Genomic DNA, 27731 nt, shown 5'->3' on the forward strand with positions numbered 1-27731 from the left:
AATGATTTGGATGCGAGCATAAGAGGTACAGTTCGTAAGTTTGCAGATGGGACCAAAATTGGAGGTGTAGTGGACAGCAAAGAAGGTTATCTCAGATTACAACAGGAGCTTGACCCGATGGGCCAATGGGCTGAGAAGTGGCAGATGGAGTTTAATTCAGATAAATGCAAGGTGCTGCATTTTGGGAAAGCAAATCTTAGCAGGACTTATACACTTAATGGTTAAAGTCCTAGGGAGTGTTGCTGAACAAAGAGACCTTGGAGTGCAGGTTCATAGCTCCTTGAAAGTGGAGTCACAGATAGATAGGATAGTGAAGAAAGCATTTGGTATGTTTTCTTTTATTGGTAAGAGTACTGAGTACAGGATTTGGGAGGTCATGTTGCAGCTGTATAGGACATTGATTAGGCCACTGTTGGAATATTGTGTGCAATGCTGGTCTCCTTCCTATCGGAAAGATGTTGTGAAACCTGAATGGGCTCAGAAAAGATTTACAAGGATGATGCCAGCGTTAGAGAATTTGTGCTATTGGGAGAGGTTGAATAGGCTGGGGCAGTTTTCCCTGGAGCGTCGGAGGCTGAGGGGTGACCATATAGAGGTTTACAAAATTATGAGGGCTATGGATAGGGTAAATAGGCAAAGTCTTTTCCATGGGGTCAGGGAGTCCTGAACTAGAGGGCATAGGTTTAGGGTGAGAGGGGAAAGATATAAGAGAGACCTAAGGGGCTACGTTTTCACGCAGAGGGTGGTACGTGTATGGAATGAGCTGCCAGAGGCTGTGGTGGAGGCTGATACAATTGCAACATTTAAAAGACATTTGGATGGGTATATGGATAGGAAGGATTTGGAGGAATATGGGCTGGGTGCTGGCAGGTGGGGCTAGATCTAGGTCGGGATATCTGGTCGGCATGGACGGGTTGGACTGAAGGGTCTGTTTCCATGCTGTACATCTCTATGACTCTATGATGCCTCAGTAGCTTTAAGTATACGCAGCCTATCTAATATCTCTTCAATTTTAGTTCAAGTGAATGAATTACTGACTCTTTTTTCAGGACCTGCAAAGTATGTCATCCTTAGTAAAGATGAATGCAAAATATTTATTTAATACCTCAGCTACACCCAATCCTCTATGTAAATCCCCTTTTTGGTTCCTATACTCCTTCTTTTATGATTTATATGCCTCGAGATGACATTAAAACTTTCTTTTTTGTTGGTAGCTAGTCTTTTATCATACCCCTGTTGCTCTTCTGTCTTGCTTTTTCAATGTTGCTTTGAACCTTTTATATTCAACCAGTATCCTCTTGACACCTATCAGCAGCACACCATTTCTTCTTGAGCTTTATTTTTTTCACCATCTAGACAGCTGTAGATTTTCCCTTTCCCTTTGTGGGTTTATTCCTTGATTATGCTCAAGTGCTCTCATTTTAAAGGCAGACAGACAATTGATGGTTGGCAGAAAAAACTGAAACTTTGGATTTCAATTCATGGAATCAAATCCATTCATACCCCAGTAAGGCCAGCTTACCCTGGTTAATTAATCTTGACCTGGATTGCACCTTGTTCTTTTCCACAGTCTACCTAAACATTATTATAGAATGATTACTATCTCCTAAATGTCAAACTAAATATAGTGAAAATGAAAACTAAAGGCTTTTTGTTTAAATGTGCAAAGCAGGATTCATTACCATAAATGGTTATAGCAGAACACTAACATTACAAAGGTCTCAGGTTCAAACTGGGTACGGATCTGCATTAGCATTAACCATCTATTGTCGACTAACACTGCTTGGATTCAAGATGTGATCTAGGTCGAGGTGTAGAAAAAAGCCAAAGCCAATGATTCAATGCAGCACTGCTGTGTTTTCCGATGAGTCAATAAATCGAAGCTTCAAATGTTTACTCAGGTGGATCTAGAGATCACATGGTGTTGCTTTGACAAGAAGCTAGAATATATCCCAAGTATATTCATTATTCAGATAACATCACAAAAACACTGATTACATTACTATCACTGTTAGTGAGAATTTACTATGTGCACATAGCTAAAAATCACAACATCAGGTTATAATTCAACAGGTTTATGTGGAAGCACTAGCAGTTGTGGTTCTACATAAATCACATCTACTGCTCTGCCCTCATCAATCTTCTTTGTTACTTCTTCAAAAAACTCAATCAAGTTTGTGAGACATGATTTCCCACGCACAAAGCCATGTTGACTATCCCTAATCAGTCCTTGCCTTTCCAAATATATATACTTCCTGTCCCTCAGGACTCCCTCCAACAACTTGCTCACCACCAACATCTGGCTCGCAGGCCTATAGTTCCCTGGCTTGTCCTTACCACCCCTCTTAAATAGTGGCACACATTACCAACCTCCAGTCTTCTAGATCAGGACCCAATGAAATGCACCCAAGTTGACTGAGCAAAATGAGAATGGAATTGTAAAGGCCCTAGCCATCACTTTTCAGTCACCCTTAGGCTCCAGCGGTACCGAAGGAGTGAGGAATTGCAAATGTTATACTCCTGTTCAAAACAGGGAATAAAGATTATTGCAACATTACAGGCCAGTTAGTCTAGCTTCAGTGGCGGGACAACTTTGATAAAAGATGAGTTGAGGAAAAAAGTCATTTGGATATCTGGGTTAATTCAGGAAAGCTGACATAGTAAAAGTAATTAACTCAGATTTCTTTCAATGAGATAAAAAAGAGAGTTGATGAGGGTATTGCTGTTGTGACATACCTGGGCTTTCAAAAGGCATTATGTAATGTGCCACACAACAGAACCACTTCCTATTTCACGGAATAAAAGGGACAGTAGTGATGTGAAATTGACTAAAAGGAAACAGAATGATAGGTTATGGATGTTTGCAGACTGGAGGAAGGTTTGTAGTGGAGTTCTCAAGTGCTTATTGTTAGAATCCTTGCCCCTTGACATAAAATATATGTAGACTTGGTTCTTTTAAACTTTGGAAAACTTGGAAGCATCTTGAATAGTGGGAATAACATCAACTTCAAAGCAACATTGAAAGGTTGATGTACTGAGTAGACAAGTGGTAGAGCAGTGTCAAAGGATTTACTTCGGTAGAAAGAATGCAGAGTGACAATATAAACACAGGTCCAGACTCATCTGTACAGTTCTAAGCATCACATTTCACAGCAGATGAAAAGCTATTAAAGAAGGAGAGAAGATTCATGAGAACTATCCAAGAATGCTGAGCTTCATTGAAACAGATAGGCTGTAGAGGATTTCATAGAGAAGAGAAGGTTGAAGAGAGATTTATAAAGATATCAAAATCCTGAGTCTGGCTGGGGTAAATGGGGAGGGAGAAGTGTTCCCCCTTGGTGGATGGATGAAGAATAAACAGGCACAGCTTCAGAGCAACTGACGGAAGAGCGATGGTGATGTGGAAAAGTGTTTTCATACAAAAGGCATTGGGATCTGGGATGCACTTCCTCACAGTATGATAGAGGAGGTTCAGACAAGGCTTTCAAGAGCGATTGGATTATTATGTGAAAAGGAAGCATGTGCAGGGCTGTGGGGAGATGGCCCGGCTGTGGTATAAGGTGACTGGCGACCTTTGGAAAACCAGCAGCTGAGAAGGGCAGAATGACCCCCGAGTGAATGTTAACTATTCTGTTATTTTGTGATAATTTTGCATGGACTTTTTTTTTCATTGATATATCTTTTAAACACTGCTCATTCCTGTTTTTCTCTACTTCCCTTTACCAAATTATTAAACTACTTTATTTCCTTGGCTTTTCTCTTTAGATTGTAAATTTTCCATCACATGACTGTCCGTTACTCCACCTGCTGTGGTTTACCTTTCAGGTTAGATTCCCTACAGTGTGGAAACAGGCCCTTCGGCCCAACAAGTCCACACTGACTCTCTGAAGAGTAACCCACCCAGACCCATTTCCCTCTGACTAATGCACCTAATACTATGGGCAATTTAGCATGGCCAATTCACCTGACTTGCACATCTTTGGATTGTGGGAGGAAACCGGAGCACCCAGAGGAAACCCATGTAGACACTGGGAAAATGTGCAAACAATCACCTGAGACTGGAATCTAACTCGGATCCCTGGCACTGTGAGGCAGCAGTGCTAACCACTGAGTCACCGTGCCACCCTTTAAAGCCCCACTCTTGGACCTGGTTGTACAGTTTGCTTGCCTATTGTTCCCATATTGGCTTCAGTAGAATCTGCACCAATGGATTAGTGCCCTCTTTCACATGTTTTTGTGCTAGTGCTGCAACAACTGAAGTTGTCTTCCCACACCACTCTTTGAGCCATGTGGTCAGTTCTCTTATTTGCTGTACTTTGCATCAATTGAAATGTGACCGGGGTTTCAAACCCGGCATTATCTCTCAGGTTTTGCTTTTTAATTTGGACCCAAATTCCTCAAATGCTGTCAGCAGGAAATTTATGCCTTGTATTACCCATGTAATTGGTTCCCATGTGGACCATGACAATTAAATCCTCCCCCTTTCACTTCAGAGTTCCCTTCCAGTGGCAAAGAGATGTCTTTAATCTTTGTACTTAGTAGGCAACACAACCCCCTTGTTAACCATGATTCGTGGCTCCAGAGAACACATCTATCCCTTGAATTTTACTGTTCTCTGTCACTGTTTTTCCTTCACCTACTTGAATGGTTTTCTGCACCAAGGTATTATGGTCAGTTTACCCATCCACACAGGCACCTACCTACTTCACACTTTTTTTGTCAAAGTCGAAGATTGACACTCCTTCATCACTATGTCGTAAATCCCCAGGCCTGCCTGTCTTGCAGTAACATCATCTCTCCCTGACTATTGACCAAGTCTTGTATTCAACTTCACCAAGGGGACATTGCTATCTACTCCATCAAAGTCCACCAATAACTCTTTCCCCTTCCTGATACCTCTCATCTGTAATTTAGATTCGAAATCAACAGCTCTGAACTAAAATTGTTTGGGATGCAGAAACCTAAAATTGAAATGCTGTCTGCAAACTTGAAAATATTGTGGTAACAGCAGTGTCTGTCCTGCTGTGTTTATCTGTGGACTCAATATTGAAACTGTGTAAGCAGAGTCAGACAATGTAAATTGTGTTTGAGTTAATTGCAAGCGTGGCAATAGATTACAGTTTTTGAACTCTGTGATATGTGTCTGCTCACACAAAATTTTAAATGATCAATATGCCCTTAATTAGTAATGTACATTGCAATAATCTTGCCTTTTTTCCCCCTGTTTATTTTGCAGTTGGAACTCACTTTCAACTATCTGGAGATTCAAGGAATAAGTTGCTGTAAGCCTGGACAGGTGAGTTTTGTTCTACTGAACTCTTATCTGTAATCCTGAGAAATCGACCTTGACATTGTAATTATGATGATGTTGATCCTGTAGGTATTTACTGGAATTACAAATGGAGTTCAAGCAATTTCCGGCTGGGTAAAAACTGGTTGAATTGAGGAACAGAAAATAAACAAATCAAAGTGAAACTTATTGTTTCTTGATGACAAATGAAATGCCAATATATAATTTATTCTTACCATTTGTAGGACAGCAGTGCTTGTATCCACAGTTGCTGCCTAATCATAACATTTTTGGCTTTTATAATGGAGTTTGGATTTCTACTGTTTGTAGAACCTTGATATTTTTCATATTTCTATCTTGCTTGCTAAGCTTCAATTTTCTAACCAAAGTTTTGTTCTGTTTCCTCTCTTTCATATAATTTAAAACAAAAATTATATTTCCTTGTTGGCTTCCATTTTTGTTAGTTTTCCCCCTAATTTCTTCACCTTCATTTTCATTGTCATTGAGGGTCGTGCCACATTTTTCAACTGTAAATATGGCCCAACAACGTGGGTTAAGTTCATGGAACTGTAAATTGAATACTAGACAGTGTCCAGGAATATTATGCCTGCTCTTCCTCCCACCTTTTCCATTTGTGAAAAACAAATCCAGGGCATTCTGCTATAACGTTGCCTTCCTGTGAAACCCCATGCTATGGAAAATCGCATTATCGAAAATTGCGCTGCATAAGATCACTATAGAAAGTTGCTATACCCACTCAATATAAAGTTGGTTTTATCCAAACAGCATCCACAATTCACAATTGGCCTTTTAGCCAATTCATGTTAATGAAATGCATTGTACCAGAATGATCTGTAACTGCCTTGGGCACTCCTATGGCAAAAAATGGGAACCACTCATTTGGGATGTTTGCTGCTTTATATAGGAATATCTCCATCAGTGTTGTGACATCCCTTTTGTCAAATGTAAACCACAGTCCTTGTTCACTCAGTAAATAAGTAGCATCAGTATGTATTTCTGTATTTTCCTGCTTACTTGTCAAATTATTGCAAAATAGGGTATATCTATACCAGAGTAGTAATGTAGTTCTATAGTTATCCAGGTCAGATGTTGTACCTCACATGGAATGATCTGTGCCTTTTATAGTGGTTTAAAAAACATTTATGATTCATTCATTGACTTCCAAGTTATAATTGTCATAAAGTCACCAAAAATATTTGGCTGATGGACCAATAAAAATAAATGCTGTTTCCAGCAGAAGATCGAGGCTCTCTGCTGTAAATAAAATAACATAATGTTGCTGCAGTAATTATGCAAATAACATGTTTTAATCTTTAATGGGAAGAAATGAATATTAATCCAGGAGCAGGTATACCATACCAAAACATAGCATGTAGATTCCCAAAGTGAAAATTGTATTAAAGCACACTTTTATGTTTATGGTACAGTTTAAATTTGTACTGACAGTGTAAATACATCATTAGTTTTATTTATTTCACGAATATCTATTGTATGTTCTTAACCGTAGGAAGTGTAAGAAATGTCAGTTATGCTCAGTATACTGTATCTTTGTCAGAAGGCTGTCGGTCCAAGTCCAGCTAATGTAAGGGAGATGGAGGTGTCCGGGCAATAGTTCTGGACCAAAGATATTCTGCAGATACCGGTTCAAAACCCACCATGGCAGATGTGAAATTTGAATTCAATGAAAATTTTGGAAGAAGCTGTTAGCCAATTTTGTAACCACTGTCAATTGTCATTAAAAGCTTGTTTGGTTTATTAATGTCCTTAAGGGAGGGAAATCTGCTATCCTTGCCTGATGTATCCTAATATGTGATTTCAGGCCCACAGCAATGTGGCTGCCTCTTAAATGCCCTCTGGGCAATTAAGGATGATCAATAAATGCTGATCAAACCAATGCTGCTCTTAACCCAGGAATGAGCTGAAAACAAAGCTGCTGCTCACATCAGCAGGAGAAGTAGCATGCAACAGGCTGTAAGGCAGTGCTGTCAGGAGGGAGGAGGAGAGAAAGTTGTTAAAAAGGACAGAAATACACTGAATGCACACAAACACAAAAACTCCTTCTGCTCATGTAAAACATATTAATCATTATAAGAGATTTGGATCATCAATATCATCATGAACAAGTGTTTTATTTGGTTTTTTTAACTTCCCTCATGGCTACCCAATAGGATTTACTTTGAAATCTGGAGGTACACTATCTTTGCAGAATGAAAGTTTTGCTCACAGAATAATAATATAGTTTCTAAAAAAAAAAGATTTTTAACGTTTCATAGTCTCGAAAATAAAAGGCGAAAAGCTGTGCTTTGCATTTTAAATCATTTTTATAATCTCCAGGCAAATATGATGAGCAAAAATTGATTCCGCTGAAGTGGAAGTGTCTCGTTTCCACATTGTAATATAAGTACCCAGTTAATGTAGCATCTGAACTTAGTGAGATCAACATGAGTGCTCTTGCTGCTGTTTGTTGCTTCAGGGAAGCTGCCCAGCTAATATAATTAATTCATATTGGGCATGCAAGATTACTTACTAATTTCAGTTTTTAATAATCAGAAGGGATGAAGGAATTTCCAGCCCTTCAATCAGACATCTTAAGATCATCCTGGTTGAGGAACCCCTGTTATAAGTTACATCTGGCCTAGCTTTGGGTCAGTAACAGTATGGGTTGATTTGAATCTCTTTATTCCCCAGCTTCTGTGCAAAAGTATGTCTGATACATAGAGAAAGAGCAGACAAGTGATAGTAATAAGATAGCACTATCAAGCACTAACAAAATTAGAAATTGCTGGAAAAGCTAACATTGTTGAACTTAATATCGAATCTAGAAGGTTGCAGGATTCCCAAGCAGAAAATGAGGTGTTGTTCTTGCAGTTTGCACTGAGTTTTGCTTGAGCACTTCAGCAAACCCGAGATAGAGATGTTGTCCAGAGAACACAATGGTGTGTTGAAATAGCAGGCAATTGGAAGCTCAGGGCCACTTTTGTGGGCAAAATGTAGGTGTTCTGCAAAGCTGTCACTCAGTCTGCACTACGTCTCCCCAGTGTAGTGGAGAGCACACTGCCAGCTGTGAATAAAGTAGATTACGTTTTGTGAGGTGCAAGTGAATCACTGCTTCAATTGGAAGGTGTGTCTGGGACCTTGGATACTTTTGAGGAGAGAAGACATAAATGGGCAGGTGTTACAAGTTGCAGATGGAGGGGAAGGTGCTGTGGGGAAATGTTGGGAGTGGACCAGGGCATTCTGGAGGGAATGGTCCGTGCAGAATGCTGACAAGGGAGGGGAGGGGATTTTGTGTCTGGTGATGAAATCCCATTAGAGTTGGCCAAAATGGCAGCCAATGATCTTTTGGATGTAAATGCTGGGGGGATGATAGGTAAGGATAGCAGGGACCATATCACTTTTGTAGGAGGGAAGAGAGGGGTGAAGGTCAAAGTTTGGAAGGTGGTTGAGGACAGTGATGGGGAATCCACGGTTGAGGATGAAGATGGAGGAACTGGTAGATTGGAATAGAGTCTTTACAGGAAGCTGGTGTGATGATGAATAGTTAAGGTAACTGTCAGATCTGGTGGGTTTGTTGTGGATATTTCCAAAAATGGAAACCGAGATATCGAGGAAGGGAAGGGAGAAGTGAGAGATGGACCAGGCGAAGGTGAGAGTGGAGTGGAACTTGCAAGCAAAATGGAATGTTTTCTCATTCAAGATGAGGGGGGATGGGTAGCGCCGTGATATCTGATTAACTTCTGATTTTGTTTCTGATTTCCAGCATCTGCAGTTCTTTGAGTTCTTTTGTTTAGTACATATTGTTGAAACAGTTGGCAAAAAAGCACAATGTGCTAAATACCCACCTTCTGCGCGCACAATTCTGAGAGTGTGGAAAGAGCCCAATTTAATTTTATTGTATTGAAACCATTTGGTGTCCCACTCAAGCTGTCTGAGGTGGGTTCTCCCATCTCCAAATGGTCACAATTTGGATATGGCACTACTAAAGAAAATGGACCCAGCTGTTCCTACCCTCCTCATGTTTCAAAATAAATTAAACTCCATTTGGCTTTTAATAACAATGATGTGGAGATGCAGGCATTGGACTGGGGTGGACAAAGTTTAAAAATCATACAACATCAAGTTGTAGTCCACCAGGTTTAATTGGAAGCACAAGCTTTCAGAATGTTGCTCCTTCATCAAGTGGTTGTGAAGCAGGACCATAAGAGACAGAATTTATAGCAAAAGATAAAAGTGTTGAACAAACCAAGATTGTTCAACTAGGTTTGTTCAATGTATTATTGTATCATTGTGATCTTTTACTACAAATTCTGTGTCTTATGATCCTGCTTCACAACCACCTGAGACAGGAGCAACATTCCAAAAGCTAGTGCTTCCAATTAAACCTGGTGGACTGTAACCTGGTGTAGTGTGATTTTTAACTTTAACCAACTAGTTAGGCATAAAACAACAAAACAATTATTCCTTAGCGTTAATAGCTTAAGGGTAAACATGTAACATGGTTTTGGAGTGTCCCTAATCTGGCATCAAATTGTCTCAGTTTGTCACACTTAACTCTGACAAATAATTGTTAATTAGATTAACATGTAAGCACATAATCTTGGCATTTTTGACCATCTTATTGCTAAATTCATTTTATGTGTGGCTTTTTGAAGGTGAAAAGCTCAAGTTTCTGGAGTAATTCCTTATTGCTTAGACCAGCATTAGATACAGTGCACAAATAATGGTCTCACCAGACCGAGGGCACCTTGATTATGATTTGGCTTTGCCCTGCATTACACTGTTTGGGCTGTACAGTTCAAACATTGGGCTTATTGATTGTTGCTCCACATGTGGCTGATGGGAATGCAAATGTGATTAATTAACTTAATGGCTATGAATAAATGTGTGTAATATCTCTGCCTTAACTCGTGTCAAGTCATATTCATCCACCACCCTTATGCTTGCTAGCTTAGGTAGATCACTGGTCAATCAATCCCTTCTGTGTCTGTCTGTTTGTTTATTTCTCTCTGTCTCCCTCTCCCTCCTGTCTCTCTCTGTCTCTCTCTTCCATCCCCTACCCCCACCCCTCCACTTCTGGTTCCCCTCCTTTTCTCCTCTTTCTTTGCCCCCTTGTCTTTTTCTTTGGCTCTCTCTTGCGCACTCTCTCTCACTCTCTCTCTCTTCCCCTCCCCATCTGTCTATCTCTTTCTCTGTCCCCTCCCTCCCCCACTTTTTCTCGCTCTCTCTCCCCCCCTTTTTCCTATCTCTCTCTCTTTTTCTCTCTCTCTCTCTCTCTTTTTCTCTTTCTCTCTCTCTTTCTCTCTCTTCCTCTCCTCTCCCTCCTGCCCCCATCACCCTGCCTTTGCCCTTCACATGCACGTGTTTTCTCTCTCTCTTTCTATCTCTATCTCTCTCTCTGCCTGTCACTCAGCAATTTCATCTGCTTAAAGGTAGTAGCGCTCTCTGTCCTTGTTAAGCATATCCCTCTTCAGATAAACGGGTCTCACAAAGGCTCCATACAACTGCAGCAAAACTCCTTTACTCATGTACTTGTATCATCTTCAATTGAAGGTCAATCTACTATCTGCCATTCTAATTGCTTTCTGAACCTGTCTAATAGCTTTTGGTGTGAATGAGAACCAGCAGGTCCCTTTTGGACAAGTGAATTACTCAGCAAAGGAAAACTGACCTTGATTCTGTGAGCTAACTGTAATAGGGAAACGTTGCTCAGGGTTGGACAAGTACAGTGTATTGTTTTGTTTTCAGGATCTTTGTATTTCTTGTGTTTGGAAATGGCCTGTTTTGGGGAATCTGGCCAGTGAAAGGACTGAAAATAGGTTTTGGATTTCCTCTTGCATTCCTCACAGGTACAATAGCACACAATTGTGTACGATTTCATCAAGGTGTGAGCGCAATAACTATAAACTGCAGAATAGATTCTAGTTGGAGTGCAGTATTTAATGAACAAGTCCCACCATTTTCACTTAAGGATATAATGTTTCCATGTCATAGCACATTCGAATTTCATGTTCTTTTAAAATGCCCTTGTCCTGCCCATCAAACGCCTGATGCTACACCTTTGAGCTGTTGCAGTCACCAGATGAAGAGTCAAACCACATAAATGAATGAACATTTTAAAAGTATACAACATAATGTGATTCCACAATAGTACTACCTGTGCAGGCAATCTACTGAGGGAGGGGAACGTTGGGCCTTTCACAATCTTAGCTTTTTTTTATTTGTTCACTTGTCTATATTCATGGAATCTATTTCATCTCTCTTTCTCTCTCTCTCCCTCACTCTCCCTCACACATTCACTCACTCACTCACTCAGCAAAGTTTAGTCTATATTGTTGGCCTTGTCTTCATTATATTTACATTATATTTGTGTAAGTGAATCTCTGGTCTTTCAGAGACATGCAAACAACTGATAAATTACCCATACAGAAGGTTGTGTTAATATGATTGTCTACACCTTGGATATTTTAAATTCGCAGACTTGTGGCCAGTTACAGAGTGTACACCCATTGGCACACAAGCATAAAGGGAAGCAAAAGGGATAGGAATGTATTTGTATTGATTCAAAATGTGAAAACTAAAGATATGGATATTAATTCACATTGTCAGAGTCCAGTAAAATGGTGTCCAATGAAGTTCCTTTACCGTCAGAGCTTATATTCAGGCAGGCTCAACTCAGCAAGGCAATAGATTAAAAGGCAGGATCTCAAGGGTTATAATCTTTGGATTACTGCCAGTACCGCATACTATGGCTTCCAAAAATAGAAGAATAAAGCAGATGAATGCATAACTCAAGAGTTAAGGCAGGAGGGAGAGCTTGAGATTCCGAGATCACTGGAAACATTTCTGGGCAAGTACAAGTGGGATGGTCTGCATCTGAACCAGAATGGAGCCAAGATCCTTATGGATGAGTTTGCAAGTGCTTTAATTTAAACTAGTTTGGCAGGTGGAGGCAACTCAGTATTCAATAGGAACACAGCACATTTTAGTAAAGGAACCAAGGCAGAAGGTGTTCAACCATGAATTTCAAGGAGGGTAAGATGTGGATAAATATCCTATGGTGCTAGAAGCATTCTAGATAAGACAGATGAGTTAAGAGAATGGATTTACACATAGAATTGTAATGTTGCCATCACAAAAATGTGTTAAGGGAGGGGCATGAATGGAAGCTCACAATTTCAAGACAGGACATGAAATTCTTGAGGCAGGACAGGGGAGGATGTAAAATAGGAGATGGTGTCACACTATTAATTATGGAGTCTGTAAGGAGGGATGACGTTTGGAAAGGTTTTCAAAATGGCAGTCTGGGAATTAAAAGGGAGTAGTCACAGTTCTGGATGTGCATTGAACACTCCAAACAGTCAGGCAAGAGAGGAGCAGGTAGGTAGACAATTCACTGAAATGTGTTGCAACCGAGTAATTATGTTTGGGGATTTCAACTTCCCCAATTTTAATTATTGACAGTCACACTGTAAAATGTTTGGGGTGCTCATTTCTTGAAATGTAGTCAGGTGAGCTTTTCATATCAATGTGTAGAAGGTGCACCAAGGGACTGTGCAGTGATTGAACTAATTATGGGGAAGCAAACCAGGCAGGTGATAGAGATGGCAGTGGGAGTGCGCTTTAGTGATAGCGACCACAGCACTAAGTTTTAAGTTTGTCATAAGGGAAAAAGATGGACTGCAAAAAAAAAGTTATTGATTTGGGGATGGTGGATTTTATTTAAATAGGGCAGACTCTGGCCAAAGTAGACTGGGAACAGTACTTGTGGATAAATCTGAAGCAGAAGAGTGAGAAGGTGTTAAAAATTAATGAGTGCACAGGCTCAACCTATCCCCTTTAGGATGAAATGTGGGGGCATTAAGCCTGGGGAATCTTAAATGTCTAGGATAGGAAGGAAAAGAGAGCCTTTGAACAAATACAAAAGGAGCAAGTCAATGGAGGCTCAAATGTAGTATAGCATGCGCAGGGGGGATATTAAGAAAGGAATTAGATGAGCAAAAAGTGTGCATGAAACAACATTGACAGGTAAAATTAGGGAGTCTCAAAATATTCCATAAGTATATCAAGGGAAGTGGGTAACCAGGAAAGGAGTAGGATCGATTAGGGGCCAAGGGGGCAATCTCTGTGTGGAGCTGGAGGACATTGGAAGAGTGTCAGATGAGAACTTCATACCTGTCTCAAGTCAGGAATTAGAGGGTGTTGGTACAGAATGTGGCAATAGGAACTGAGGCTCTTGAGCAATTTGACATCGAGGGAGGAAATCGTGGAGGTTTTAGTGGGCTTATAATTGGACAGTTCCTGGTTCCAGATTTGTTGTATCCCAAATTGTTTGGGAAGTGAGGATGGAAATTACAGGGGGTCTGACCTAAATTTTTCGTTTCTCTCTGGTCAAGGGGAGGTGCCAGAAGATAGGAGGACAGCAAATGTGGTTCTACTTTTCAATAAGGGCAGTAAAAATAAACCAGTAAGTTTCTAATCAGTGATAGAGAAACTTTATGGAGACGATTCTGAAGGAGAATATTAATCTTAACTTGGGGAGGCAAAGTTTGAACAGCGTTACTCAGCATGGCTTTCTAGAAGGGAGGTCGTGCCCAATAAATTTAACTGAATTTTTTGTGGAGGTGACAAGTTGTGTAGATAAGGGTAGTACAATTGCTGTAGTTTATATAGATTTCAGCAAAGCTTTGACATGGCCCCACTTGGGACATTGATAAAGAAGGTAAAAGCATATGAGTCCAGGGTAAGTTGGCTCCACAATTGGCTGAGTGGTAGGAGACTGAATGTGGTGGTACAGTGCTGTTTTGTTTGTGTAACTGGAGGTCGGTGTCCAATGACTTACCACAGCAATCAGTGCTGTGTTCTGTTATTGATTGTGATATGTATAAATGATATAGTAGGAACTAAGGGTGAATGATAAGTGTGGTTCTGGATGATGAAGATTGGCCAGCTGGTTGACAATGGCTTAGGTTCCAAGTAGATATAGACAGATTGGTCAGATGGGTAGATTAGTGGCAGATGGAATTTACCCTGGAAAAGTAAGAGTGATGCACCTTTGAAGAAGTATCAAGACAAGGGAATACTCGAATGGTAGGATACTAGGAAGCTCAGTGTCATCTTGAAATGCTTTTCACAGGTTTCTGAAGGTGGCAGGACAAGTTACTAGGGTAGTTAAGGAATAAGAATCATTTACCTTTATCGATTATGCATAGATTAAAAGAGCAGGGATGGTTTGTTTGGAGCTGTAAGGGATTTTGGATAAGTTTTAGCTGGAATACAGTATGCAATTCTGGTCAGCACACTGCAGGAAGGATGTGATTACACTGGAGGGGGTGCAGGAGAGATATACTGGATGGAGCAGTTTAGCCATGACCTGATTGAGGTATATAAGATTGAGGAGTGTGAAAAGGTTGCATGGGAAGTAGTTGTTACCCGTAGTTAAGGGGTCAGTAACGAGAGGGCATATTTTTAAGAGGACAGGTAAAAAGTATAAAGGGGATTGGTAGAGATATTTTCTTCACCCAGAGAGTGATGGGAATCAGGAATGCACTGCCTGGGAGGGTACTCGAGGTGAGAAACTTCACTGCCTTTAACAAGTTCTTGGATGAGCACTTGAAATGTTATAATATTTGGGTCAGGTGCTGGAAAATGGGGCCTGTGTAGATTTAGAGTAGTTTTCTCAGTGCAGGTTTGATAAGCCAAAGGGCCTCTTCTCTGCTTTATGATTCTGAGTTGCAAAATATTTTAACGTTGACAAAGGACACTAATATGAATAAGTCTATCTATTCTTCAATTTGAATACATTGGGATTTTTGGAGCCAGACTTTGAGACGTGTCAGTCTCATGCCGATTTGTTTTTATGAAGTGAGGGCTCTGCATGGCTCAGCAACGAGAGTCTGATCACAGCTCCTTCAGAAGTGCAAAGCCATACTTCTGTTTTGATGATTCGTTCACAGTGCAGAACTGTTTAATGGCGGGTGTCAATCTATGCCCCTTTTTCATCACAGTCAGCTGCTGTATTTTGAATCCTAAAGATCCAGAGTCACAGCCACTGCTCTCACGGTGAAGTAAATGTGAAGTTAGGATGCCAGATAGGTAAGTGGGTAGGGTTTCAAGTGTGTAAGAGGCTGGTTGCCAGTTGGATAAGATGCCAAGTGGAATGAGGAAATGTTGCTGGGAGAATAGGGTGCCAGGTGGTTGGATACCAGGTGGGTTAGGGTGCAAGTTGCCAGAAGACTGGGTAAGTAACTGATCGTTTAGGATAGGTCAGGGTGAATGGGAGATATTGGGTTTGGCAGAGGATAGTTGTCAGATTGAATTTCATGGAAAGGGGAGGTTGGGCACAGAGGCAGATTGGGGTTGGACTGAGAGAGGGATCCTCGAGGGGCAGACGGAGAGCGGGGACAGTTGTGGCAAACCAGGTCCAGAGTTGGGAGGGATGGAGGATAAATTGGGTCTGCACTGGAGCTGAGGTGTAGGTATCCAAGGAGATAGTGGGGTATCCATTTGGGTCCAGGAGAGTTGTAATTGGGAATGTGAGAGATAAGTAGGGGGATCAGCTGAATCAACATTTGGGAGTTAGGCTATGTTTTCAGATGGTCTTGTGTCTTTTGTTGATCATATGGACTCAACTCACTTGTATGGTTAAAAACTAACCGATTTTATGACATCTGGCTAAAATATTAGCAATCTGAATGTTAACAACAAACAGACTCTTATCAGATTTAAGCAAGAGGATCCAGGAATCACAAATAAAACTTTCAGAGACCAGTGAAGTTTTTATTATGTGACAGGGTTTCTGGGTTAGTCATTTTAGTTACTGGGGCAGTTTCAGTCCCGGTCAAAACCCCTTTTCAGTTTTGAAGAAGGGCCAGTGGAATTCAAATGTAAACACTGTTTTCCCGCCACAGGAGCCAGTACACCTGCCGAGTTTTCTGTTTTGTTTCAGATTTCCAGCATTCGCAGTTCTTTTGTTTTATTTATCAAAATTATTGTTCATCTTCTGAGCTAGATGGTGTGCTGTTGGTGCCTTTTTTTTTTGAAGTATAACATGTTTCAGTCGTGCTCTTTATGTACCATACCCTGCTGGGGGGGAACACATCATCTGTAGTGCTTTTTCGTTTATTGACTGCGACGTTCCCATAATACAAGGATGGGAGGTTCCAGGAGGATGGTGCCTAAACTCTATCCTATTTTAAAAATGTCCAGAATTGTAGTCAATTTGCATCCTGTAATTGCACCCTGATTTTGCCCAGCAAAGTTTGTGTTTAAAGTTAGTTTTTAAACAGTTTATGATCTGCTTTCATGTCTCAATGACATGTAACCTGAGATTTTGCAAGCAATTAGATTGTCTCCTACTTCTGCTTTAGCATTTTGTAAACCAAAACTATTGTGCAAATGTACAGTATACAACTGGAAGATGTATATAAGCCCAACGAGCGAAGCTCCACTCAAAACTCACCTTTTTTTTCATCTAACTCTACCAATATAATCATTTATTCCTACTCTGTCACATGGTTGTCTTGTTTACCTTTAAATGCTTTTGTAGTATTTGGTTCAATACCACCTTTGGACAGTGCGTTCCATGTTCTCACCACTCATGGGGAAAAAAAATCATCTTGTGAATTTTTAACAAGTGATTTTGTTTTTTGGTTGCTATCTAATGTTGGCACCTTCAGAGATATTCTACCCCTCAAGGAAATATTGTTATTGTATCCATTTTGCTAAAAGCTTTCCTCGTTTTGACAACCCTATTAGGTCACTCCGCAGCCTTCACTTTCCCGGAGTAAATACAATCACCTGTTAATTCCTTCATGTTAGCACATTTCTGGAATGAACCTTGTTTATTTTCTCTGCCCTTTCTCCACTGTCTCAATATCCCTTTTTATAATAAGGGCTGGTAGCTCAATTGGTTGGATGACAGGTTTGTGATGCAGAGTGAATCCAACAGCTGGTGTTCAGTTCCTGCACTAAATTCTCATGAAGGACTTTCCTTCTCAACCTCTCCCCTTGCCCAGTGCCAGGTGCCCCTCTGGTTAAACCACCATCAGTCATGTTTCTTGAGAGAGCAGTATTTCCTGGTAGGACTTTACCTTTACCTTTATATTATGACAACTGCAACAGCACACTTGTTGTCTTAAGTATGATCCAGGTTTATCATCTCTCTTTTCTTCAATTCTGTCCCTTGAGAAATAAACCTTGGAGCTCAGCTTGCCTTTTTTTTTTAATGACCTTACTAAACTTTGGTGCAACTGTTAGTGATTTGTGTAGTGTTCTGAGACCTTTTATTTTGTTACACCAGCTAGCTTTGTACCTTGCAAGTAAGATATTAATTTCCCATTTCCCAAAGTACTCCCTCATTTATCTGGGCTGAACTTTATGCACCAATTGTTTGCCTATTCTGCAAGTCTGTTAATGCCCGATAATTATTTGTATTCCTCCTCAGTATTTTCTATCTCCTCCTAACCCCTTCCAAAATGTTGTCATCCATAAATTCAGAAATTGTTTTTGTTTGTCTGCATTGCAAGCCTGCCCTCCTGCCAACTGAGCTAACCCACCCCTATAATAATGATATCGAAGCACTGGGGAAACTGCAGAGAAAATAGACAAGGCAGGTTCCAGAAGGGTGTTATCGGGAAGGAATTGACAGGTGAGGTTATTTGCTCTGGAAAAATCCAAATACTTATCATGCATTATGGACAGCACTGGTACTTTCGGAACATCACTTCTTGCCTTCTGGCAATTTAACTACCTTTCGTTCCCATATTTGTCCTGAAGCCTGTTCAGTAATCCATTCTTCTTTCGTTTTGGCAATACACTGAAAGAACACGCTCTCTACATAGTTTATAGTTTCAGAATTGTTACACAAATACAACTGTTTGAATTATCCTGCAAGAAAGGGAAACTGCCACCACTCCTGCCTTGGGGTACACTTGATTCCAGCATCATACTATCTGCCTGCAAGGCAAATTGGGATTGGCAAAAAAGATCAATATCAATAAATCCCATGAGAATATAAAAACACTACTGCACTTTTGTAGCTTTATACCTGAGGTTTGAACTGTTCAAAACAACAATGGATTTCCCCACTCTGCTGGCTAGTTGTGACATGATTCACAATTTCTCCAGGACCATGTGGTGAATCATCATGTTTTTAATTATTAAACATTATTACTTTTTTTTAAATCTTGGAATTGAACTTCGAGTCAGAGCACTATGCAATGTGAGAGCATGTTTTAGCTTCATGTGAAAAGTATTGTGATTTGTACTATTTACATGTATGAACAGATTCAGCTTTAGTTTGATTTATAGACTTTGATATTATGACAGTAAAATTTTAAAATCATTTATTTGTGAATATTTTCCTTGTAATTCCACCCTAGTTGAGGCCGCCAGTTTGCATTTTGCATGGAGAAATAGAATATGCGAGGAAATTCCAACAACATTGCTAAAGCCTGGTGTCACAACGTAATAAAAAAAGCAATTTTATTTATACAGTCTTCCACCAGTAGGTGCAAACATGATTTAATCGAAATGACATTTAGATTTTGTCCAGGGGTTGGTGAAAGTGAATGTCGATGTAGAATACAGAACATAGAACATTACAGCTCTCGGTCCTCAATGTTGCGCTGCCCTGTGAAACCAATCTGAAGCCCATCTAACCTACACTATTCCCTTCTCGTCCATATGTCTATCCAATGACCATTTAAATGCCTGTAAAGTTGGCAAATTAAGAACTGTTGCAGGAAATGCGTTCCACACCCCTACTACTCTCTGCATAAAGAAACAACCTCTGACAGCTGTCCTATATCTATCACTGCTCAATTCGAAGCTATGTCCCTTTATTAGATTAGATTAGATTAGATTAGATTACTTACAGTGTGGAAACAGGCCCTTCGGCCCAACAAGTCCACACCAACCCGCCGAAGCGCAACCCACCCATATCCCTACATTTACCCCTTACCTAAGGTTATGGGCAATTTAGCATGGCCAATTCACCTGACCCGCACATTTTTGGACTGTAGGAGGAAACCGGAGCACCCAGAGGAAACCCATGTAGACTCAGGGAGAATGTGCAAACTCTACACAGTCAGTCGCCTGAGGTGGGAATTGAACCCAGGTCTTTGGCGCTGTGAGGCAGCAGTGCTAACCACTGTGCCACCGTGCTGCCCACGATGCCATCACCGTGTTAGCCATCACCATCCGAGGAAAACGTCTCTCATTGTCCACCCTATCCAACCCTCTGATTATCACATGTCTCAATTAAGTTACCTCTCAAACTACTTCTCTCTAACAAAAACAGCCTAAAGTCCTTCGACCTTTCCTCATAAGATCTTCCCTCCATACCAGGCAACATCCTTGTAAATCTCCTGTGAATCCTTTCCAAAGCTTTCACATCCTTCCTATAATGTGGTGACCAAAACTGTATGCGATACTCCCAAGTGCAGCCGCACCCGAGTTTTGTACAGCTGCAGCATGACCTCATGGTTCTGAAACTCGATCCCTCTATCAATAGAAGCTAACACACCGTATGCCTTCTTCACAGCCCTATCAATCTGAGTGGCAACTTTCAGGGATCTAGAGATCTCTCTGCTCATCTAAACGACTAAGAATATTACCATTTCCCCAGTACTCTGCATTCCTATTACTCCTTCCAAAGTGAATCACCTCACACTTTTCTGCATTAAACTCCATTTGCCATCTCTCAACCCAGCTCTGCAGCTTATCTATATACATCTGTAACCCCTACAATATCCATGTCATTATCCACAATTCTATCAACCTTCGTGTCGTCTGCAAATTTACTACTCATCCTTCTATGCCCTTATCCAGGTCGTTTATAAAAATGATAAACAACAGTGGACCCAAAACAGATCCTTGCGTTACACCCCCAGTAACTGAACTTCAGGATGAACATTTCCCATCAGCCACCACCCTCTGTCTTCTTTCAGCTAGCCAATTTCTGATCCAAACTGCTAAATCATCCTCAATCCATGCCCCCGTATTTTGTGCAGTAGCCTACTGTGGGGAACCTTATCAAACACCTTACAGATATATACCACATCAACTGCTTTAACCTCATCCTCCTGTTTGGTCACCTTCTCAAAGAACTCAATAGGATTTGTGAGCCATAACCTACCCTTCACAAAACCGTGTTGACTATCCCTAATAAACTTAGTCCTCTCTAGATGATTGTAAATCCTAACTCTTATAGCCTTTTCCAACATTTTACCCACAACTGAAGTAAGGCTCACTGGCCTATAATTACAAGGGTTGTCTCTATTCCCCTTCTTGAACAAGGCAACATTTGCTATCTCCAGTCTTCTGCTACTATTCTTGTATACATAAAGATCAAAGATGACATAAAGATCAAAGGCAAAGGTTTGGCAATCTCTTCCTTGGCTTTCCAGACAATCCTAGAATAAATCCCACCGGACCCAGGGGTCTTATCTATTTTCACACTTTCCAGAATTGCTAACACCACCTCCTTGTGAACCTTAATCCAGGTTAGTCTAGTAGCCTGTATCTCAGTATTCTCATCGACCACATTGTCTTTTTCCAATGTGAGTACTGATGAAAAATATTCATTTAGTGCTTCCCCTATCTCCCCTGACTCCACGCACAACTTCCCATGACTGTTCTTAATTGGCCCTGTTCTTAATTTTACTCTAGTCACTCTTGTACCCCTTATATACCTATAGAAAGCTTTCAGGTTTTCCCTGATCCTATCCACCAACGACTTCTCATGTTCCCTCCTCTCTCGTCTTAACTATCTCTTTAGATCTTTCCTGGCTACCTTGTAACTCTCAATCACCCTAACTGAGCCTTCACATCCTATTCTAACATAAGCCGCCTTCTACCTCTTGTCAAATGATTCAACTTCTTTAGTAAACCACAGCTCTTGCACTTGACAACTTCCTCCCTGCCTGACAGGTACATACTTATCAAGTAGCTGTTCCTTGAATAAGCTCCACATTTCTATTGTGCCCATCCCCTGCAGTTTCTTTCCCCAACCTGTGCATCCTAAATCTTGTCTAATCACATCGTAATTGCCTTTCCCCAGCTGTAGCTCTTCCCCTCTAGTGTATAACTATCCCTTTCCATCGCAAAAGTAAACATAACTGAATTGTGGTCACTATCACCAAAGTGCTCACCTACCTCCAAATCTAACACCTGGTCAGATTCATTACTCAGTACCAAATCTAATGTGGCCTCACTCCTTGTTGGCATGTCTACATACTGTGTCAGAAAACATTGGATAAAAACTGACCCATCTATCCTACTTGAACTATAGTATTCCCAGTCAATATTTGGTAAGTTGAAATCCCCATTACAACTACCCTGTCATTCTCGCTCCTATCCAGAATCGTCTTTGCTATCCTTTCCTCTACATCCCTGGAACTATTTGGAGGCCTATAGAAAACTCCCAACAGAGTGACCTCTCCTTTCCTCTTTCAAATCTCAGCCCATACTACCTCAATTGACGAGTCCTCAAACATCCTTTCCGCCACCGTAATACTAACCTTGACTCAACAATACCACACCTCTCCCTCTTTTACCATCTTCTCTGTTCTTACTGAAACATCTAAATCCTGGAACCTACAACAACCATTGCTGTCCTTGCTCTATCCATGTCTCTGAAGTGCCCATAACATCAAAATCCCAGATACTGACCCATGCTGCAAGTTCACCCACCTTATTCTGGATGCTCCTGGCGTTGAAATAGACACACTTCAAACCAACTTCAAGCTTGCCAGTGCCCTCCTGCGATCCTGAAACCTTCTTTCAGATCTCCCTACTCAATCTCCTGTATACTTGAATTACAGTTTGGGTTCCCATCCCCCTGCTGAATTAATTTTAAACCCACCTGAAGAGCATGAGCAAATTTTCCCCACAGGTACCCCTCTGGTTCAGGTGAAGACCAGCCTGTTTGTAGAGGTCCCATGCACCCTAGAATGAGCCCTAATCATCCAGGAATCCAAAACCTTCCCTCCTGCACCATTCCTGTAACCACAGTTCAACTCCTCTGTCTCCCTATTCCTCACCTCACCAGCATGTGACATGGACAACAAATCAGAGACAACAACTCTGTTTGTCCTTATTCTATGCCTCCTTCCTTGTTCCCTGAATTTCTGCCTTAAATCCTCATCTCTCTGCCTATCTGTGTCATTGGCGTCTATCTGGACCATGACTTGGACCTGCTCCCTGTCCCCCTGGAGGATCCCGAAAACACAATCAGAAAACCCTGGCACCTGGGAGGCAACACACCAACCGTGACTCTGTCTTGTTCTCACAGATTCTCCTCTCTGTCCCCCTAACTGTGGAGTCCCCAATGACTAATGCTCTGCTTCTCTTCCCCCTTCCCTTCTGTGCAACAGGGACAGACTGTGCTAGACACCAGTACCCTGTTGCTTATGCCTGGTGTCCTGGAGATGGCTGTTACAGTATAAGTTTTCTTATGTTTTTATTATTTGTCATTATCAAAAACTATTTTTGAGTAATCTTAATGTGGATGTCATTATGTCCTTAGTTATTGGACCTTGTATGATCCACCCCTTGCTATTTGTGTTTCTGATAACCAAGCTGCTTAGTGTTGTACTTTGAGTAAAAAGTGAGGTCTGCAGATGCTGGAGATCAGAGCTGAAAATGTGTTGCTGATTAAAGCACAGCAGGTCAGGCAGCATCCAAGGAACAGGAAATTCGACGTTTCGGGCCAGAGCCCAGATCCCAGCTGCCTAACCTGCTGTGCTTTAACCAGCAACACATTTTCAGCTAGTGTTGTACTTTCCAAGCTTTGGTTTTGAAACAAATTTCTGCGAGTAAGGATGAAAGATAACTTGTTTGGTGCCTTTAACATACAGATTGCTTTCGAAATTAGAAGAGGAGATAAAACTAGGAATAATTTAGGAAAGGTGACCGCAGTTCAGTTGAAAATCTGGATTTTTGTAAGGCAAAGGCAACCTTTGGCAGGTTGTTTTGCACAGGTGCTGAGAACAGTTAGACTGAGGACTATCGGTACAAGGAGGACAGGCTGTACAAAATATCAGAGTAGCAGGTTCTGAGTGGTGTCGCAAGATATAAGAAGTCTGGAGGAAGCAAGTAACGTAAAAGAGGCAATGAGTAGCTCTTCAAGAATATTATTAAGCTAGTTCAAAATCACACAACGCCAGGTTATAGTCCAAAAGTCATCATTTGGAGATGCCGGTGTTCCACTGGGATGTACGTGGTTAAAACTCTCACAACACCAGGTTATAGTCCAACAGGTTTATTTGGAAGCACTAGCTCTCGGAGCACCACTCCTTCAACAGGTAGCTGTGGAGCAGGATCATAGACACAGAATTTATAACAACAGGTTACAGTGTCATGCAACTAAAATGATGTTTTGATCAAACCTAGATTGCTGTTAAGTCCTTCATCTTTTAGAATGGAATTGCAGGTTTTGGTTCATTAATATGTAAATTGCAGAACTTCTTTTAAGTCACATTCACGAGATAACTTTAGGTTTTATTTTAAAGTGACATCTTGGCTCAGATAATGCATTAAAGGTGTGAGGTTCCAGTCTGAGTGTATCCCAATCTTGAATCAGACTGGTTCTGTTTCCAAAGTAGAAATTTATAAAATATTAAATGGATTGACTACCTGCAGATTGTGTGCTTTTTGAACAAAATAGAATGTAACTGCAAATAGAATTCTGCAAATGCTAGTTCACTCCATAGACCTGTGTGTGTATGTGCATGAAAGAGACATTGTGTTTGTGTGCATGTCTGATAGAGTCTGTATCTGTGTGTGTGCATGCTTGTTAAAGTGTGTGTGTGTGTGTGTGTGAGATGGAGTATAAGCCTGTGAGAGGTTGAATGGGGGTGTGTATGTGTGTGTGTGCGGATGAGAAAGGATCTGCGTGAGTGTGTGTTGTGTCTGTGTGTGTTTGAGAGAGAGGGTCACCTGTAGTGTGGCATGAACCCAAGGTCCCAGTTGAGGCCATCCTCATGTCTTCCGAACTTGGCTATCACCCTCTGCTCAGCCACTCTGCATTGTTGCATGTGCTGAAGTCCCCCTTGGAGGATGGTCACCTGAAGATCTGCGGTCAAATGTCCCTGACTGCTGAAGTGTTCCCCACTGGCAGCGATTGTTGTGCAGTGTCTGTTCATGGGTGTTCTCTTCCAATGGGGAACATTTCAGCAGTCGGGGACGTTTGACCGCGGATCTTCAGGTGACCATCCTCCAAGGCGGACTTCAGCATATCCAACAATGCAGAGTGGCTGAGCAGAGGCTGATAGCCAAGTTCGGAACCCATGAGGATGGCCTCAACTGGGACCTTGGGTTCATGTAACACTACAGGTGAGACCACCACACACACACTCACACTCACACTCACACTCTATCTCACCTATGAGCGTGCACACACATCCTCTCATATTATTACACTTCATCATATTCTCTCTCACACTGTACCAAGCATGCATACACATAACTGCATACTCTCATATGCACTCACACTCACATTCTAAATCATTATATAAAAAAAAGTTTTCAATTCCACCTATATGGACAGATTTTATTTTTAACATCTGAAACTGGCACTGCTGACATCTGCCTATTTGATATGCTGATCTCAAATAAAAATTGAAGCTGCAATTTTGTGTTTGAGGTTTGGGTGCCAGCAAGATGCTTCCTGTACAGTCATGCCCTGTGATAATGTGCTAAACTGTGGATGAAGAAGATTAAATACTCCATGGCATAGATCTGAAACCAATGAGGGTGTTATCTACAGTGAATACTATGGTAATCATAGTTATATTTATATACTTATTATGACTTCATTAATTTGACTAGTTTATTATCATCTTATCTAAATGGTGTTTATTCAAAAGGCTGCCATATTTTATACTTGAAAGTAATTGATTATGACACCCGAGAAATGTCAAGGAGTTCAATAACTACCTATCATAACATAAGGGATAGGAGCAGGAATGGACCATTTTATCCACGACCTGCCATGTCCTTTTATAAGATTATGGCTGATTTGCCTCAAACTTCAGCTTCTCTTCCATGATCGCTGTTTATGGCTCTCGATTCCCCAATATTGTAAAATTCTTTCTACCTCCTCTTCCAATTCTTTCAGCAGTCTAGTCTCTCCAGTTGTGAGGTATTGACTCCATTACCCTCTAGGAGAAAAAAAAGTCCTTATTCAAGAGTATCTCCTTGTTCTGTAACTGTGCTCATTAGTTCACGATGCCTCGAATGATAGAAACATCATTTCAAAATCGACCCTGTCAAAGCTCCTCAGAATCCCATGTGTTTCAATACGATTCTTCCAGATTGTAGTGAATAAATGTCTAACCTATTTCACCATTCTTGATAAGATATCCCTTCTATCCCAGCAATCAGCCTAGTTGACTTCTTTGGAACTGCCTCCAATGACATTATGTGCTCCCTTAAATATGAAACCGCAACTGTACTCCAGGTGCTGCCTCATTTAATACCCTGCACCGTTTACAGCAGTGGGCTGTTCGGCCTCTCCAGCCTGCTGCACCATTGAATAAGATCTCTGCTGATCTGCCGTCCTCACATTCTCTTTCCTGCCCCTTCACCATAACTCTTGATTCCCTGACTGATCAAGAATCTTATCATTCTCAGCCTTAAATATACACAAGGATCTCCTAAGAAATGAAATTCCTCCTCATCTCAATCTTCAATTGGTGTCCCTTTATTTTGAGACTATGCCCTCTGGTTCTAAACTGCCCCATGTTGGGAAATATCCATGCTGCATTTATCTGTCAAACCCCTTAAAATCCAGTGGGACACATTGGGGGAAGACAGGTCTGAGACAGTGCAATTGGCTTCAGGGGAGGGAAACTCAGTGAGTATCACTGCTCATGTAAGTGCATCTTGTTAGATAGAAGGCGAGGGCAGACCAAATGTCAATGGTGATGCCCACCCTGCAGTTGAGCAGTCTATTAAAGAAGTCCTGCACTTCAAAACGAAACTGTCCACTTCACTGTGTTACCAGGGATGATGGTTGTCTCTTCCAGTGGAAGGAATGCAGTTATAAGAGGAGACAAATAATTGGTGATAAAATTAGAAGATCACTTAGAGTCATAGAGATGTACAGCATGGAAGCAGACCCTTCGGTCCAACTCGTCCATGCCGACCAGATATCCCAACCCAATCTAGTCCCACTTGCCAGCACCCAGCCCATATCCCTCCAAACCCTTCCTATTCATATACCCATCCAAATGCCTCTTAAATGTTGCAATTGTCCCAGCCTTCACCACTTCCTCTTGCAACTCATTCCATAATCGTACCACCCTCTGCGTGAAAAAGTTGCCCCTTAGGTCTCTTTTATATCTTTCCCCTCTCACCCTAAACCTATGCCCTCTAGTTCTGGACTCCCCCACCCCAGGGAGAAGACTTTGTCTATTTATCCTATCCATGCCCCTCATAATTTTGTAAACCTCTGTAAGGTCTCCCCTCAGTCTCCGACACTCCAGAGAAAACAGCCCCAGCCTGTTCAACCTCTCCCTGTAGCTCAGATCCTCCAACCCTGGCAACATCCTTGTAAATCTTTTCTGAACCCTTACAAGTTTCACAACATCTTTCTGATAGGAAGGAGACCAGAATTGCACGCAGTATTCCAACGGTGGCCTAACCAATGTCCTGTACAGCTGCAACATGACCTCCCAACCCCTGCACTCCATACTCTGACCAATAAAGAAAAGCTGATGTCAATTACCATATGAAATATGCTGTAGATTAATATTCCATGTTGATTACATTTTTAAGAGTTAATTGAGGTTTCCTGTTTCAATTGGAAACTGCCCAGTCATATATTTTTTTAAAATTTCTTCTTGACATTCCCACTCAGCATTTACCCTGTAAAGCCCTTAGAATTCTGTATGCTTCAATAAGATCACCCCTTCCTTATTCTTTTTTGATTCCAGTGAGTAGTGGCCTCATCTGTTTAACCTTTATTCAAAGGATAACCCCTACCTACCAGGGATCATCCCAGTGAATCTTCTCTGAACTACCTCCAATGAAATGATACCCTTCCTAAAAGAAGGGTACTAAAACTGCTGTCAGTACTCCAGATATTGTCTTACCAGCAACCTGTACGGGTGCTATAAGATTACCCTACTCTTATACTCCAATCCCCTTGAAATAAGGCAAACATTCCATTGGCCTTCCTGATTACCTGTTGAACCAGTGTGCTTGCTTTGTGTCACATGCACAAGTTACCTCCAAGTCCCTTTATGTTGAAGCTTTCTCCAATTTGTCTCCATTTAAATGTTCTCTCTTCGAAAATGAACAACTTTGTATTTTCCCACATCATTCCATTTGGCAACCCTTTGCCCACATGGTTAACTTATCAGTATCTATCTGTAAACTATTTTATATCCCTCTCTCAATCTATCTTTCCACACAT

At 41.1% G+C, this 27731-nt stretch overlaps 1 protein-coding gene across 3 annotated transcripts in view; it reads left to right on the forward strand.

The window, feature by feature from the left end:
* The window catches only part of LOC132832127 (F-actin-uncapping protein LRRC16A-like), a 458164-nt gene that overhangs the window by 130540 nt on the left and 299893 nt on the right, over positions 1-27731 (forward strand). For all 3 annotated transcript variants that reach the window (XM_060849857.1, XM_060849859.1, XM_060849860.1), the window contains exon 4: positions 5237-5296. In XM_060849857.1, coding sequence (XP_060705840.1) covers positions 5237-5296 — 60 coding nt within the window. The remainder of the gene's footprint in view (positions 1-5236; positions 5297-27731) is intronic.

The sequence above is a fragment of the Hemiscyllium ocellatum genome, chromosome 34, assembly GCF_020745735.1.
Source record: "Hemiscyllium ocellatum isolate sHemOce1 chromosome 34, sHemOce1.pat.X.cur, whole genome shotgun sequence".
Lineage (NCBI taxonomy): Eukaryota > Metazoa > Chordata > Chondrichthyes > Orectolobiformes > Hemiscylliidae > Hemiscyllium > Hemiscyllium ocellatum.